Below are 14,020 nucleotides of genomic sequence, written 5' to 3' on the forward strand. Positions count from 1 at the left end.
AAATAGTCCAAAGATCAAATAGCAGAGCCCTTGGGGTTGACAGAACCCCCAGTGTCTTGGGTAAGTGTTGTAAGTTATTGCCGGGGGCCTGTACTGTTTCAATGGAAGGGATGGTCATGTGAATTTTAGAGGAGGTTCATTTAACTAGAAATATATAATTATAATTCCTTTTTAAGAACATAATGTGATAGAGGGGAAATAGCCCCCCTCCTATTAAATCCTCTTTTCTCCAAACACATTTGATCGAAATTATAAGATTGTCAGTTTTTTATCAATAATCCAAAGAGCATATAACAGTATCCCCAGGGTAGACACAACCCCCCAGAGCTCAGGGGTAAAGGTTGTATGTTCTGCTCCAGGGCATATAAGGTTCTTATGGAACGGTTGGTCGTATGAATTTTGGATTGTATAGGGCTCATTTGATTGGAATTTGGAAGTTGTACTGCCCTTTTTCAGAGGCAAAAGCTGATGAAGAGCAATCAGCCCTCCCCCTACCAAGCCTATCTTTGCCCAAAACGGGTCAGATCAAAATTTTAAGAGATCTGTTTTGTTCAGCATTGTTGAAAGGTCCTGTAATTATGTCTTTGGGGATCTCAAACTTTACAGAGACCTAAGGGCAAGGGCTGTAAATTAGGCGATTCGTTCATTGTTTACACATAGTATATGTTATTGAGAAAGCTATGGATGTTTAAACTTTACTTTCCAAGAATACAAAGGACATGCAGGTCATCATTACAGAAAATGTTGAAAGGAGTGTTGAACTCAATCCAAAACATTATGTGGTTATCAAAAAGGTTATCAAAACCATTAAAGATTATCAAAAAGACATATCAGCAATGGCTAATTGTATTAAGTTGAAGCTTCCAGGACTTAATGAGAGGGATGTTTTAGTGACTTAAAGGCAATAAATTATACTACTGATGCAGGTAGTACTACCGTCATTCAATACTATTATTAGTATATCAATACTACTACTGTGAAAAATATTACAAGTATGCCTAAGGGTATGAAGATAAAATTTTCAAAGAAAATAGGGGAGGGGAGGTAAACTGAATTACAACGCGTCATCTGTGTGCTGATTGTCAAAGGGAAGTAAGAGCAATATCTTAGGAACAGTTTGGCGTGTGAGGTTAAAACCAACAGGGCTTGTTGTGGGGGTTGTTAAATTAACCAAAAAAGGAAATACTTGCATCCTAATGCTAATGCTTCTACTGATATTACTACCACTGCTACTGTTATTGCTACTTCTACTACTACTACCACTGCCACAAAAGCAAAGGCTACTGCTATTAATTATACTGTTACTACTACTACTGCTATTAAAACTATCAGTATTAAGGCGAAAAACTTGCGATATATTTAAACTGTATGGAACTAAATTGAAACAATAAACTGTATGGAGCTAAATTGGAACTTAACTGTTGGTATTAAGTTGATACTTTCAGTGTGTGTTGAAGGGGAGATTGGAGGAGCCAAATCTGCTATGCGAATACTCCTACTTCTACAACAATTGCTTCAACCCACGCTAAGGGTATTAAGGTGAAGCTTTTAAGAATATTTAGAAGGATTTTGAATTAAATCAAAACGAACTATGATCATGTGGATTTTCAACAAGGTGACACAGCAATATCTGAAGAACTGCTTACATTATTAAGTCAGAACTTTAAGGATAAGTTAGTGCGGATTCTGAACTAGCCAGAAGGCACTATGTGTATAATAGTATGGTTACCACTGTAACTTATGACGCTATTGTATTAAGGTGAAACTTTCAGATTTTAGGGGGAACTTAAATGAAACAAAAAACATTATGTATGCAGGTTTTCGTTATTTTAAATTTTGTTAGAGAAAATTTTCGTTATTTTAGAAAATAGGGGGAAACGCCCCCTAGAAGTCATGGAATCTTAACGAAAATCACACCATCAGATTCAGCGTATCAGAGAACCCTACTGTAGAAGTTTCAAGCTCCTATCTACAAAAATGTGGAATTTTGTATTTTTTGCCAGAAGGCAGATCACGGATGCGTGTTTATTTGTTTTTTTTGTTTTGTTTTTTTTCCCAGGGGTGATCGTATCGACCCAGTTGTCCTAGAATGTTGCAAGAGGGCTCATTCTAACGGAAATGAAAAGTTCTAGTGCCCTTTTTAAGTGAAAAAAAATTGGAGGGCACCTAGGCCCCTCCCACGCTAATTATCTTACCAAAGTCAACGGATCGAAATTCTGAGATAGCCATTTTATTCAGTGTAGTCGAAAAACCTTATAACTATGTCTTTGGGGACGACTTAGTCCCCCACAGTCCCAATGGGAGGGGCAACAAGTTACAGACTTTGAATGGTTATTGGGAAGTGTACAGGCGTTTTCAGGAGGATTTTTTCGGTTGGGGGAGGGTTTGAGAAGAGGGGGATATGCTGGGGGAACTTTCCATCGATAATTTGTCATGGGGGAAGAAAATCTCCATGAAGGGAGCGCAGGATTTACTAGCATTATTTAAAAACACAATGAAAAAATAAATATGAAAAAGTTCTTTCAGCTGGAAGTAAGGAACAGCATTAAAACTTAAAACAAACAGAAATTATTACCCATTTGAGGGGCTCACCTCCTCCTAATACCTCGCCTTTTACGTTAAAGTATTTTTAGTAATTTCAACTATTTATTCTACGGCTTTTGTGATTCTGGGGTCATTCTTAATGAATTGGGACAAAATTTAAGCTTCAGTGTAAAGAGCGAGGATCTGACAAGGGGGCGAACCCCCTGATATATGTAATAAAAATATAAGAATACAAAAGTTCTTTACGTAAGCTAATTTATAAGTTACGTAAATCTTTTACTAATAAAAATATTCGTAAGAAATTAAATGTTCTAGTTGCCTTTTTAATTGACCAAAAAATCGGAGGGCAACTAGGCTTCCTCCCCCGCTCTTTTTTTTCTCAAAATCATTCGATCAAAATTATTAGAGAGCCATTTAGCCCAAAAAAATTAGCACATTTCGTTCTAATTATTCCTCTGCGGAGAGCCAAAATCAAAACATGCATTGATTCAAAAACGTTCAGAAATTAAATAAAAAAAACAAGTTTTTTTAACTGAAAGTAAGGAGCGACATTAAAACTTAAAACGAACAAAAATTACTTCGTATATGAAAGAGGTTGCTTCCTCATCAACGCCCCGCTCTTTACGCTAAAGTTTTTTACTGTTTTAAAAAGAAGAATTGAGAGACAGAGTCAAACTTTAGCGTAAAGAGCAAACTTTAAAAGCTATAAATATCATTGGAACTGTTGAAGAAGGTAATTCGATTCAAAATTAAAAGCTCTAGTAGCATTTTTAAGAGTAAAAAGAGAGTAGAGGGAAAGAAGCCCCTCTCCCAAGCCCATTCATTTTCTAAGGAAATCCACTCAAAATTTTGAGACAGCCATTTTGTCCAGCATAGTAAAATAGTCCACCAACTGTGTCTCTAGGGATATAGGGAAATATCATCCCCAAAATTTCTGCAATTGGCCCATTATGCTTTAAAACTAGATCAAAAGGCATTGTATGTATGGTTGCCAATAAGACACCTCGGCAATCTTTTCAAGACCAGAATATAATTTGCAGTTTACTGAAAATAAAATATAATTTTTTTTCACTTTGGTAAATAAAAAATTATAAGAACTTTAAGGAGTAAATACCAGTAAATAGAAATTAAAATGACAATCCACGGTCATTTGTTTATTTTTATTGCAGAGTGGAAACTATTTTCCGGTCATGAGAAGGCATGGCGGTTATCAGCCCTACTCGTGATAATTTTAGCACGTTTTGAGTTTGAACAGCTATTTATTGTATTTCTGTTCGTTTCTAGTTCCGTTTATCTATCGATATATATATATATATATATATATATATATATATATATATATATATATATATATATATATATATATATATATATATATATATATTATGGAAAGAGAAATCAACACTGCAACAGCACAAACACATAAAAAAAAAGACAGAAGGAGAAAAGGAAGACTGTTTTCCTAAATTAGTGACTAATATAGACCAGCATTTGAATGAGGCCTTAACCCTCCTCATCCATACAATCACATAGGTCAAACAGCATAGCCATACACAATCAACCATAAAGAATAATCCATGGACAGGCAGTCATATCGTCAATAAGTATAAGTCGTCATTTACCAAACAATAGAAACAATAAAGACAAATAATTCAGAGGCAACAACCCAACACAAGGGCTCATCAGGAGAATACACTTGCCTATAGGGTTTCGGCACATGAAATTCTCTACCCAGTCAAGTGTTGTGCCTACCACAGAATATCCATGGCATCCCCGTGTCAGGTATCACCCCCAAAATACATGCCAATGAAAAAAACAGCAAATGCAGAACAACCAAGTAACACCAAAACAAGCTTATCCTGTTAATATATCCTTCTTTTTAGCAACAATAGGTAAACTAAATATGATAAATTTTACCAAATCACAAATATTAACACAGTGCAAACAACCTGAATGAACTGAACAATTATAGAATTCATCTTTACCATGTGGCTATTTAAAAAAAAATCCGCTCTATTAGAAACACAATTCAAAATAAATGGCGCTGCATCACCATTTCTCGAACCTCCGAAATTAGTTGAAAATTTCTTTAAATATTTCCAGATAATTCTTTTGATATTTATTTAAAAGTTCGTTATAATGAAAACTAAATTTTTTAAATTGCCAAGTTAATTTATTTGCAGAAAAACCTCTTAATATCAATTTATTTATATATATATATATATATATATATATATATATATATATATATATATATATATATATTACTCCTCATATATTAATCCTCATATATGACTGTCAAAATACCGTTTTTACAGTTTCAGTTTTTGTTCGTCCGGATCATTCTTTACTTACAGTCGGTTACCACAATATGATGATTAAATCCCTTAAGAAAGATGTAGTTCTTTACCTTTAATTAAATATATAAAAAAAGTTTTTTTTTTAACTGAAAGTAAGAGGCAACATTAAAACTTAAGACGAACAGATTATCCTCATATATTACTGTCAAAATACCATTTTTATAGTTTCAGTTTTTGTTCGTTCAGATCATTCTTTACTTACAGTTCGTTACCACAATATGATGATTAAATCCCTTAAGAAAGATGTAGTTCTTTATCTTTAATTAAATAAAAAAAAAGTTTTTTTTAACTGAAAGTAAGAGTCAACATTAAAACTTAAAGCGAACAGAAATTACTTCGTATAAGAAAGGGACTGCTTCCTCATCAACGCCCCGCTCTTTTCGCCAAAGTTTGACTCTTTCTCTCAGCTCCAGTTTTTAAAACAGTAAAAGAGTTTAGCGTAAAGAGCGGGATGTTGATGAGGAAGCAGCCCCTTTCATATACGAAGTAATTTCTATTCGTTTTAAGTTTTAATGTCGCTCCTTACTTTCAGTTAAAAAAACTTATTTTTTTATTTAATTTCTGAACGTTTTTGAATCAATGCATGTTTTGATTTTGGCTCTCCGCAGATGAATAATTAAAACGAAATTTGCATTTCATTTTTTTTTTGGCTAAATGGCTTTCTCATAGTTTTGATCACAAGATGATGGAGAAAAAAGGAGCGGGGGAGGAGACCAAGTTGCCATCCTATTTCTTGGTTACTTAAGACGACAGAAAGAACTTCTAATTTTTACGAAGGTTTTTATTAGTAAAAGATATACGTAACTTACAAATTAGTTTACATAACGAACTTTTGTATTCTCATATTTTTATTACGTATTAGAGGGGGTTTCCCCCTCGTCGGTACCTCGCTCTTTACGCTAAAGCTTAAATTGTGTCGCAATTCCTGAAGAATGACCCCTGAATCACAAAAGCCGTAGAATAAGTACTTGAAATTCCTAAAAATACTTCAGCGTAAAGAACGACATATTAGGAGAAGATTAGCCCCTCGTATGTGCAATAATTTCTGTTCATTTTATGTTTTAAAACTGCTCCTTATTTTCGTTAAAAAAACTTGTTCATTTTTATTTTTTCATTGTTTTTTTCAATAATGCTAGAAAACCCTGCGCTCCCTTCATGGAAATTTTCTTCCCCAATGAAAAATTCCTCGATGGGAAGTTACCCCAACATATCCCCCTCTTCTCAACCCCTCCCCTAACCAAAAAATCCCCCTGAAAACGCTTTTACGCTTCCCCATAACCATTACTATATGTAATCACTGGTCAAAGTTTGTAACTTGTAGCCCCTCCCAAGGGGACTGTCGGGAGTAAGTCATCCCCAAAGACAAAGTTATAAGGTTTTTCGACTACACTGAATAAAATGGCTATCTCAGAATTTTGATCCGTTGACTTTGAAAAAATAATTAGCGTGGGAGGGGGCCTAGGTGCCCTCCAATTTTTTTGGTCACTAAAAATGGCACTAGAACTTTTCATTTCCATTAGAATGAGCCCTCTTACAACATTCTAGGACCACTGCGTCGATACGATCACCCCTGGGAAAAAAAACAAACAAACACGCATCCGTGATCTGCCTTCTGGCAGAAAAATACAAAATTCCACATTTTTGTAGATAGGAGCTTGAAACTTCTACATTAAGGTTCTCTCATACGCTGAATCTGATGGTCTGATTTTCGTTAAGATTCTATGACATTTAGGGGGTGTTTCCCCTATTTTCTAAAATAAGGCAATTTTCTCAGGCTCGTAACTTCTGATGGGTAAGACAAAACTTGATGAAACTTATATATTTAAAATCAGCATTACAATGAAAATCTTTTGATGTAGCTATTGGTATCAAAATTATATTTTTTACAGTTTTAATTACTATTTAGCCGGGTCGCTCCTTACAACAGTTCGCTACCACGAACTGTTTGACAGACTAGTAACGTATATTTTTGGGTTTACCCATAATATTCCGACTTTTGTGACTTTTCATATTGGTCGTCTAGACTAGAGAACTAGATCTTATCCCTGTTATTCATATTTCAATACAAAATCAAATGGATTAATTTACAATTAGCATTTGACTTGCAATTTGATGCTTTGACAATGTCGTCTTGGTTGAATCCTTCGTTTCCTCAAATTGATTTTGCAACTGCGCAACAATAACACCATAAATAATTTGAAATATGCCCCAAAGGTATTCAAGGGCGGCTTGAAAAACACATGATCTTAATAATTCTCCAATTATAAAAAGATAAAAATGAATGATCGAAAAATGTTGTTTGACCGCATTAAAATATATTTCACAACACCAGCAATATAAAAGAAGATCCGTATGTTTTTTATATCAGTAGTATCTAAACTGCAATTTTAGTATCAAGTCAATATGAAAACTATTTGTTTTACCATCCTAGTATTGGTTGCTGTTGCTTCAGGTAAGACAATATTGTTTAAGAATTGATCTTGCTCATAAAAAATTCTTAATTTGCTGCACATTTTGGATTTTTTTAAACCTCACTTTCGGCTGTATTTTTTTTTATTTACTCTTCAAAATAGTAACTATACGTGTGTGCCCCTCATACTTCGAAACAAACAAATTTAAAGACTTTTGTAAACAATGTACTTGCTTATGCAAAATTCGTATTAGTGTTTTACGAATAGAGGAAAAGCAACAAACTTTGGGTGGCAACAATTCAAAAATAACACAAAAACTGGCAAATGGTAACAATATACTTGCTTATTCGAATCTCGTATTAGTGTTTAACGAATAAAGGAAGAGAAGCCAAATCTGGGTAGAAATAATAAAAAAAAAATCTGGCAAATTGTAATAATATGCCTGCTTATTCGAATTTCGTATTAGTATTTTTCGAATAGAGGAAGAGAAACAAAATTTGGGTGGCAACAATTCAAAATCTGGCAAATGGTAATATACCTACTTATTCGAATTTCGTACTAGCTTTTTAGGAATAGAGGAAGATAAGCAACCTTTGGGTGGCAATAATTCAAAAATAACATAAAATCTAGCAAATGGTAACAATTCGTAGTAGTGTTTATGGAATAAAGGAAGAGAAGCAAACTCTGGGTGGTAATAATTCAAAAAGAACTAAAACCTAGCAAATTGTAGCAATGCACTAGAAGTTTAATTTGGACACATCCCAAATGCTTGCCACCAGCAAAAATAAATAGTGTCCACATAGTGGAATAGAATACAGTACTGTTTTAAGAAATAGATAAAGTTAATATCCATGAAATGTCATGAATTCCAAGTTTTCTTCCAGTTTCAGTGAATTTTGATTATTTTTGGTGTTGGAGCTATTATTATTTTGGTTTGGTTATTACATTATTATTATGTTATTTTATTATATTTTATATTATTATATTATTTTATATTATTTTATTATGTTATATTTTTTATTATATTATTATATTTTTATATTATTTTATTATTTTATGTTATTATTCTATTATATTTTACATTATTTTATATTATATATATTATTATTATATTATTATTTGGTTGGATTATCATTTTTGGTTGTATTTTTGGTTTTAGTGTTGGAAGAATTCCAATTTTTGACGAAATATCCGTTAATATGCAGAGTCTTTGTTAAAAAGTTCTCAATTTTAAATTGCTCTTTTAGTTTTTGGCTTGTCGCCTACATTGTAAATCTGAGTAAAAGTTTGTACGGTTTTAACTGAATTATCAATGTTTTTGTCCATTTATAGAAAAAATTTGTTCTCACAAATAATTCATGCTTTTATATTCGTGTTTCGAGAAAGGGACTAATCTGCAAGCTGTAATAATCATATACATTCCAACTGTCTTTTTCCAACACTTTTGAACAAAAAGAGTAATATTTTTAAAAATATCCTTGAATGTGTGGTAAACATATGACTGCAAGGCAAGCATAACTAAGATTGAAAATAAAATTTAGTCCTCAGACCATCTAGGAAAAGATAACCTTCCGAAGATTTGTTTAAGATTAAAGTAATCTGTCCCTCAAAGTTCAGTTGGCATACAAATGAGACGTAGCTCTCATAAATGTCCAAGGAAATAAACTGTAACTAACTAAATTATCAATAATTCTGTCTATTCATAAAAAATATTTATTCTCATAAATAATTCATGATTTCATATCTGTGTTTAGATCAAGGGACCAATCTGCAATTGTAGTAATTTTATGCATTCCAATTGTCTTTTTCCAACTCTTTCAAACACAAAGACAAATATTATTTTTAAAAACCTTTAAACTTGTAGCAAACATGTGTCCATATTTGTGGCCGCAAGGTGAGCATGAATAATGTTAAAAAAAATAGTACTTAAACCATGTAGGCCTAGATAACCTTTCAAAAATTGGTTATAGATTAAACCAATCTTTTCCACAAAGCTAAGTTGCCATACGCTCAAATTTAGAAAGCCAGCCTTTTTAGACTGTTTTTCAAAATCTCATTTTAATAGCTCTCATAAACGCCCGAGGAAACAAACTATCTTAGCTGTACCTTGCTAATATTATTTTGGTTTAATCTCTATATTGTTAATTTGGTGTTAACTAAACTAAAGGATCTTATCTTTTTTAGCTGCCCCTCGTAAAGTTGTAGTTAGGCGACAAGCTGAAACTGCAACTAGCCAGGATGCAGCTCTGAAACCAGAGACAGACAAAAAACCTGAAGGTACAGAAGAAGTAGACGAACGTTTCAGGCAAAGTGAGTCTTTATTATCTTTCTGAAGCTCTGTAAAAATTTTCAATTCATCTCTTTCTCCTTCTTTCACCTATCTATTTTAATCGGTTTTTAAGATATGTTAGTTAAATGTTTCACACTCCATGGACAATTTCTGGTTCAGAATTGAATTATTTATTAGGATGTATGTTTGATTTAAATGGAAGATTTCAAATCAAAATGCAATTTTGGCATATTCGTAACGTTATTTTCAACCTCAAATAGAACAAAAGTATACAGAATTTATGCGAACAATGCAAGGTAACAAAAAAAATAACTTGAATTTTTAACAGATTTAATAATAATGTGTTTGATTTAGGCTTTAGTTTGCCCTCATTTTTTTTGTCTGAGTGAAGGTAAAGGGTTTCTTTTTTGCATGTAAATCTCAAAAAGAAATAGTCGGAATGATTTTATTGTCACAATAAGAAGAAATTCTTTTTGGTCACTTCCTTCCTTCCTCACTTCTCCGCACACCTAGTCCTGTTTCTCCTTCTTTTTAAACTGCTTTAGTCCTGTGAGATTCAAGTTCAAAACAGTATTTTCTTGATAGAAATTCAGCCTAGAGCTATTCAGGCTCTTGTTTTTTTGGAAGTCCAGTTCCAGCATACGCGTTGGTATTTATGATCTTAAGCCCTGTTGTTTTCTTTACATCTTTTTTTGTAGATTTTTGCTTTATTTTAATATCTAAACTATGTTTGAAATTTAATGTAAGAATTTAATGTCGCTATCTTACTAATATATCAATCACTTATCGGACACTTATCGTGTCTCAGACCTTTGTTTTCAGACAAAAACACTGAATATGTATATATATATATATATATATATATATATATATATATATATATATATATATATATATATATATATATATATATATATATATATATATATATATATATATATATATATATATATATATATATATATATATATATATATATATATATTTACATATATACTAGAAGAGATTATGAAATATGACACAAGAGTTGGAGACACACAGAAATAATTCTATATTCCTCTTTTAGATTTTGGTTTCTGATAATGAGTTATAATGATAATCTGACAATGATAATGAGTGGCATGTTTCTGATAATGAGTACCTTTCATAAAATGAAGCTGGACAGAGCGAGTGTTAATTTTATGTCAAGCCTAACATTCGGTGGTAACCATTGGGTTATATTAAATAAAAAGTAATTTTCCCAAGTTTCGTGGTTACCAAATCTTAAATTATTCATAGTGCAATTTGATGTTACTTTTTTTAAAGCACCAAATATTAGCCCATTATTCTTTTAGTGCTCGATAAATTTTGCTTTCTCATTCTGTATGGCAAAGATTTTTTTATTCGCTCATATGTTAAGTAAATTTGACGTTTTTTTTAGGTGGTTTCAGAAGACCAATACAAAGCGTAACTAATCTAGCATCATCTTCTGTTCAACAAGGAGGATTTGGACGGCCTCGTGAGTAAAATATTTGAGAATTCCTTAATTTTTAGTGTGACTAATTATTTAGTTTTGGATTGGGGTCGACCCAGCTCCAAATGGTAACCGGAAAAATCCTAAAAAACTCCGGGAGTGTTGGATGATTTACCCTTAACTATGGATGGTACCCTGGGGTGAGAGCAGAATGTTGAGACCTACGTTTTGTGGACCTCATTTGTTTACATGTCGAAAGTTTTTTCTCTTTTTTTAAACTGGGAACTTTTTCTTATTTTGAAAGGTAAAAAACAAAATGAAAATTAATGCAAATGTTTGCATAATTCTTTGACAATGGAAAAGACAAAAATAGAAGGTAAAAGGAGATTCCTCTACTTCTAAGCCAGGGATTAAACAGAATAAGTTATGCCGACCCCACAAGATTTTAGTGTTAATCACTAAATTAAAGATGGTAGGTTCTGCAGTTTCCAATGAGTCTCTGTTGTCTTTTCCCAGATAAGTCTCAAGTTCTAATTACTACACCTTAACAAATGTTTATCAAAACTTTTAAACACTTTAACAAATTTAAACTAAAACCTGCTGTTTTAAAAGCTGAGAGTTGTCTGATACACCAATGGTCAAATTCAACGCAGAAGAAGCAACGGAGTTGCTGACTACCTGGTCAAAAGTACCAAGCACACAACATCCTCATCTTCAATGTACTTCATCTTCACAATTAAAGTTATAAAGATAACCAACGGGCTTTGTCTCTTAGAAAATTGCTTTCTCCGCATACATCAACCTTCCCTGCTGAAAGGATGAAGATTAAACTTCACCACATAAGCCTTCTATCACCTAGCTTCATCACTTCCCTTTACAACCTTTAAAATACTATTATTCAGTAAATATGGATGCCCGCTGTTTGCTGGTGCTCTGAAAGCGCTGCTATCACTACTGCAGAAGATCAAGAATAGCGTTAAGATGGTAGGTTCAGCAGTTTCCAATGAGTCTCTGTTGTCTTTTAGTGAAAGGCTTGGTATAGTGTCAATGGCTATTTTGTATAGATACATGATTTTACCTCTTTTTGCAATACAAACAACGCTGCTAAGTCAAATTGTCAAGAACCAAGAGCAAATTTTTAAAAAGGCTGGTATAGTCTAAAAAGAACTGAGCACTAAAAGAGGGGTTTTGCTTGACGGTACACTTAGATGTGGAACAGTTATCCTGGGGACCATTCTTTAAGAAGGATACTCCGTTATCCCCATCAAAGAAGATCAATAAAGGTCTACAGCCTAATGATATATAACGGTAAAGGACTAGTGCGATAAAATTGCCTTACGCTGTAGATTTACTGCCACCCTACTAATTTTGAAAATATATTCTTCCTTCCCCCTTTCCACACATTTCAGCCCCCTTCCACGCATTCTGGTGAATTAATCCTTCTGCATTTATAAATTACTTAGCATCGTTATTATTAATCTTAATAGGCTCTTAACCAGCACTACGTGGCCAATTAAACAAACATACAGGCTTATTGTACTTCTGAATTTAATTAGTTTGTTTTTATTTACATTTATGTCAATCATAATGCTTTCAAATGTTAGTTTGACTTTAAGAGCTTTATTAAATACTAATTCGGTTTAGAAATAAAAAATAAACTTTGTTCCAGTTGGCAGTGGTCTTGGTGGAACTCAATCTGGCTTTGGACAAACTGGATTTGGTCAAACTGGCTTTGGCCGACCAGGGTTAGGTCAAACTGGACTCGGACAAACTGGTTTTGGACAAACTGGTTTTGGACAAACTGGTCTTGGACAAACTGGTCTTGGACAAACAGGATTTGGGCAAACTGGTTTCGGTCAAAATAGTTTTGGACAAACTGGATTTGGTCAGAGTGGTCTTGGTCAATCCTCAATAGGTCGACCAGTTGGTTCAGGACTCATTGGAAAATAGTTTTTATTTTTTATTTTTTTACGGACGTTTTCTTAATAAAATAATTTCGCACCTTGTCTCTGAATCTTTTTTTTTCTTGTTTGAATAGATCAGATAGCGAGTTGCCTCATTTATCAATTAAAGGGTTCAACCAAATATTCCTGCACCATAGCTTAGATGCTTCTCTGGTGTGTTCCTTATGTCCCTTAAGACTTATTGGGAATGCAAATAAACTAAATTTATTATAGAAATACGGTAATGAACAAAATAGTTAATATAAATACACTATGTTGAAAAAGGTTAAATTTTAAAGTTTTTTTTTTAAATATTCTTGCCTAATGCAAGTTCTGACAAATGTAGATAGTATATATTAAAAACATGATTAAAAAACAGACTGAATAATTTTGGTTAGACACTTAATAATACTATCTTAAAAATACATTAATTATCATTCTTAATCTTATTAAATAAAAAAAAAACGAGTTTTTTTAACTGAAAGTAAGGAGCGACATTAAAACTTAAAACGCACAGAAATTACTTCGTATATGAAAGAGGCTGCTTCCTCATCAATGCCCCGCTCTTTACGCTAAAGTTTGACTCTTTCTCTCAATTCTTCTTTTTAAAACAGTAAAAAACTTTAGCGTAAAGAGCGGGGCGTTGATGAGGAAGCAGCCTCTTTCATATACGAAGTAATTTCTGTGCGTTTTAAGTTTTAATGTCGCTCCTTACTTTCAGTTAAAAAAACTCGTTTTTTTTATTTAATTTCTGAACGTTTTTGAATCAATGCATGTTTTGATTTTGGCTCTCCGCAGAGGAATAATCAAAACGAAATTTGCATATTTTTTGGGGGGGCTAAATGGCTTTCTCATAATTTTGATCGAATGATTTTGAGAAAAAAAGAGCGGGGGCGAAGCCTAGTTGCCCTCCGATTTTTTGGTTAATTAAAAAGGCAACTAGAACTTTTAATTTTTTACGAATCTTTTTATTGGTAAAAGATTTACGTAACTTATAAATTAGCTTACGTAAAGAACTT

General features: G+C 32.8%; 1 protein-coding gene across 1 annotated transcript; it reads left to right on the forward strand.

Annotated features, from left to right (window-relative positions):
* The first annotated feature begins 7,195 nt into the window (after positions 1-7,195).
* On the forward strand, positions 7,196-13,064 carry LOC136026852 (uncharacterized). Its single transcript, XM_065703573.1, has 4 exons — positions 7,196-7,356; positions 9,500-9,625; positions 11,026-11,103; positions 12,728-13,064. Exons 1-4 carry the CDS (start codon positions 7,308-7,310, stop codon positions 13,006-13,008), a joined length of 534 nt encoding a protein of 177 aa, XP_065559645.1. The 5' UTR covers positions 7,196-7,307; the 3' UTR covers positions 13,009-13,064.
* The last annotated feature ends 956 nt before the right edge of the window (positions 13,065-14,020 follow it).

This window comes from Artemia franciscana, chromosome 5 (assembly GCF_032884065.1).
Source record: "Artemia franciscana chromosome 5, ASM3288406v1, whole genome shotgun sequence".
In the NCBI taxonomy this organism is placed as follows: Eukaryota; Metazoa; Arthropoda; class Branchiopoda; order Anostraca; family Artemiidae; genus Artemia; species Artemia franciscana.

Excerpts from the sequence above, each read along its gene's own strand:
- LOC136026852 (XM_065703573.1), top strand. The coding sequence starts at position 7,308 with ATGAAAACTATTTGTTTTACCATCCTAGTATTGGTTGCTGTTGCTTCA. Across the intron at positions 9,626-11,025 it reads AGACGAACGTTTCAGGCAAA|GTGGTTTCAGAAGACCAATA; the intron begins GTGAGTCTTTAT and ends CGTTTTTTTTAG. Across the intron at positions 11,104-12,727 it reads AGGAGGATTTGGACGGCCTC|TTGGCAGTGGTCTTGGTGGA; the intron begins GTGAGTAAAATA and ends ACTTTGTTCCAG.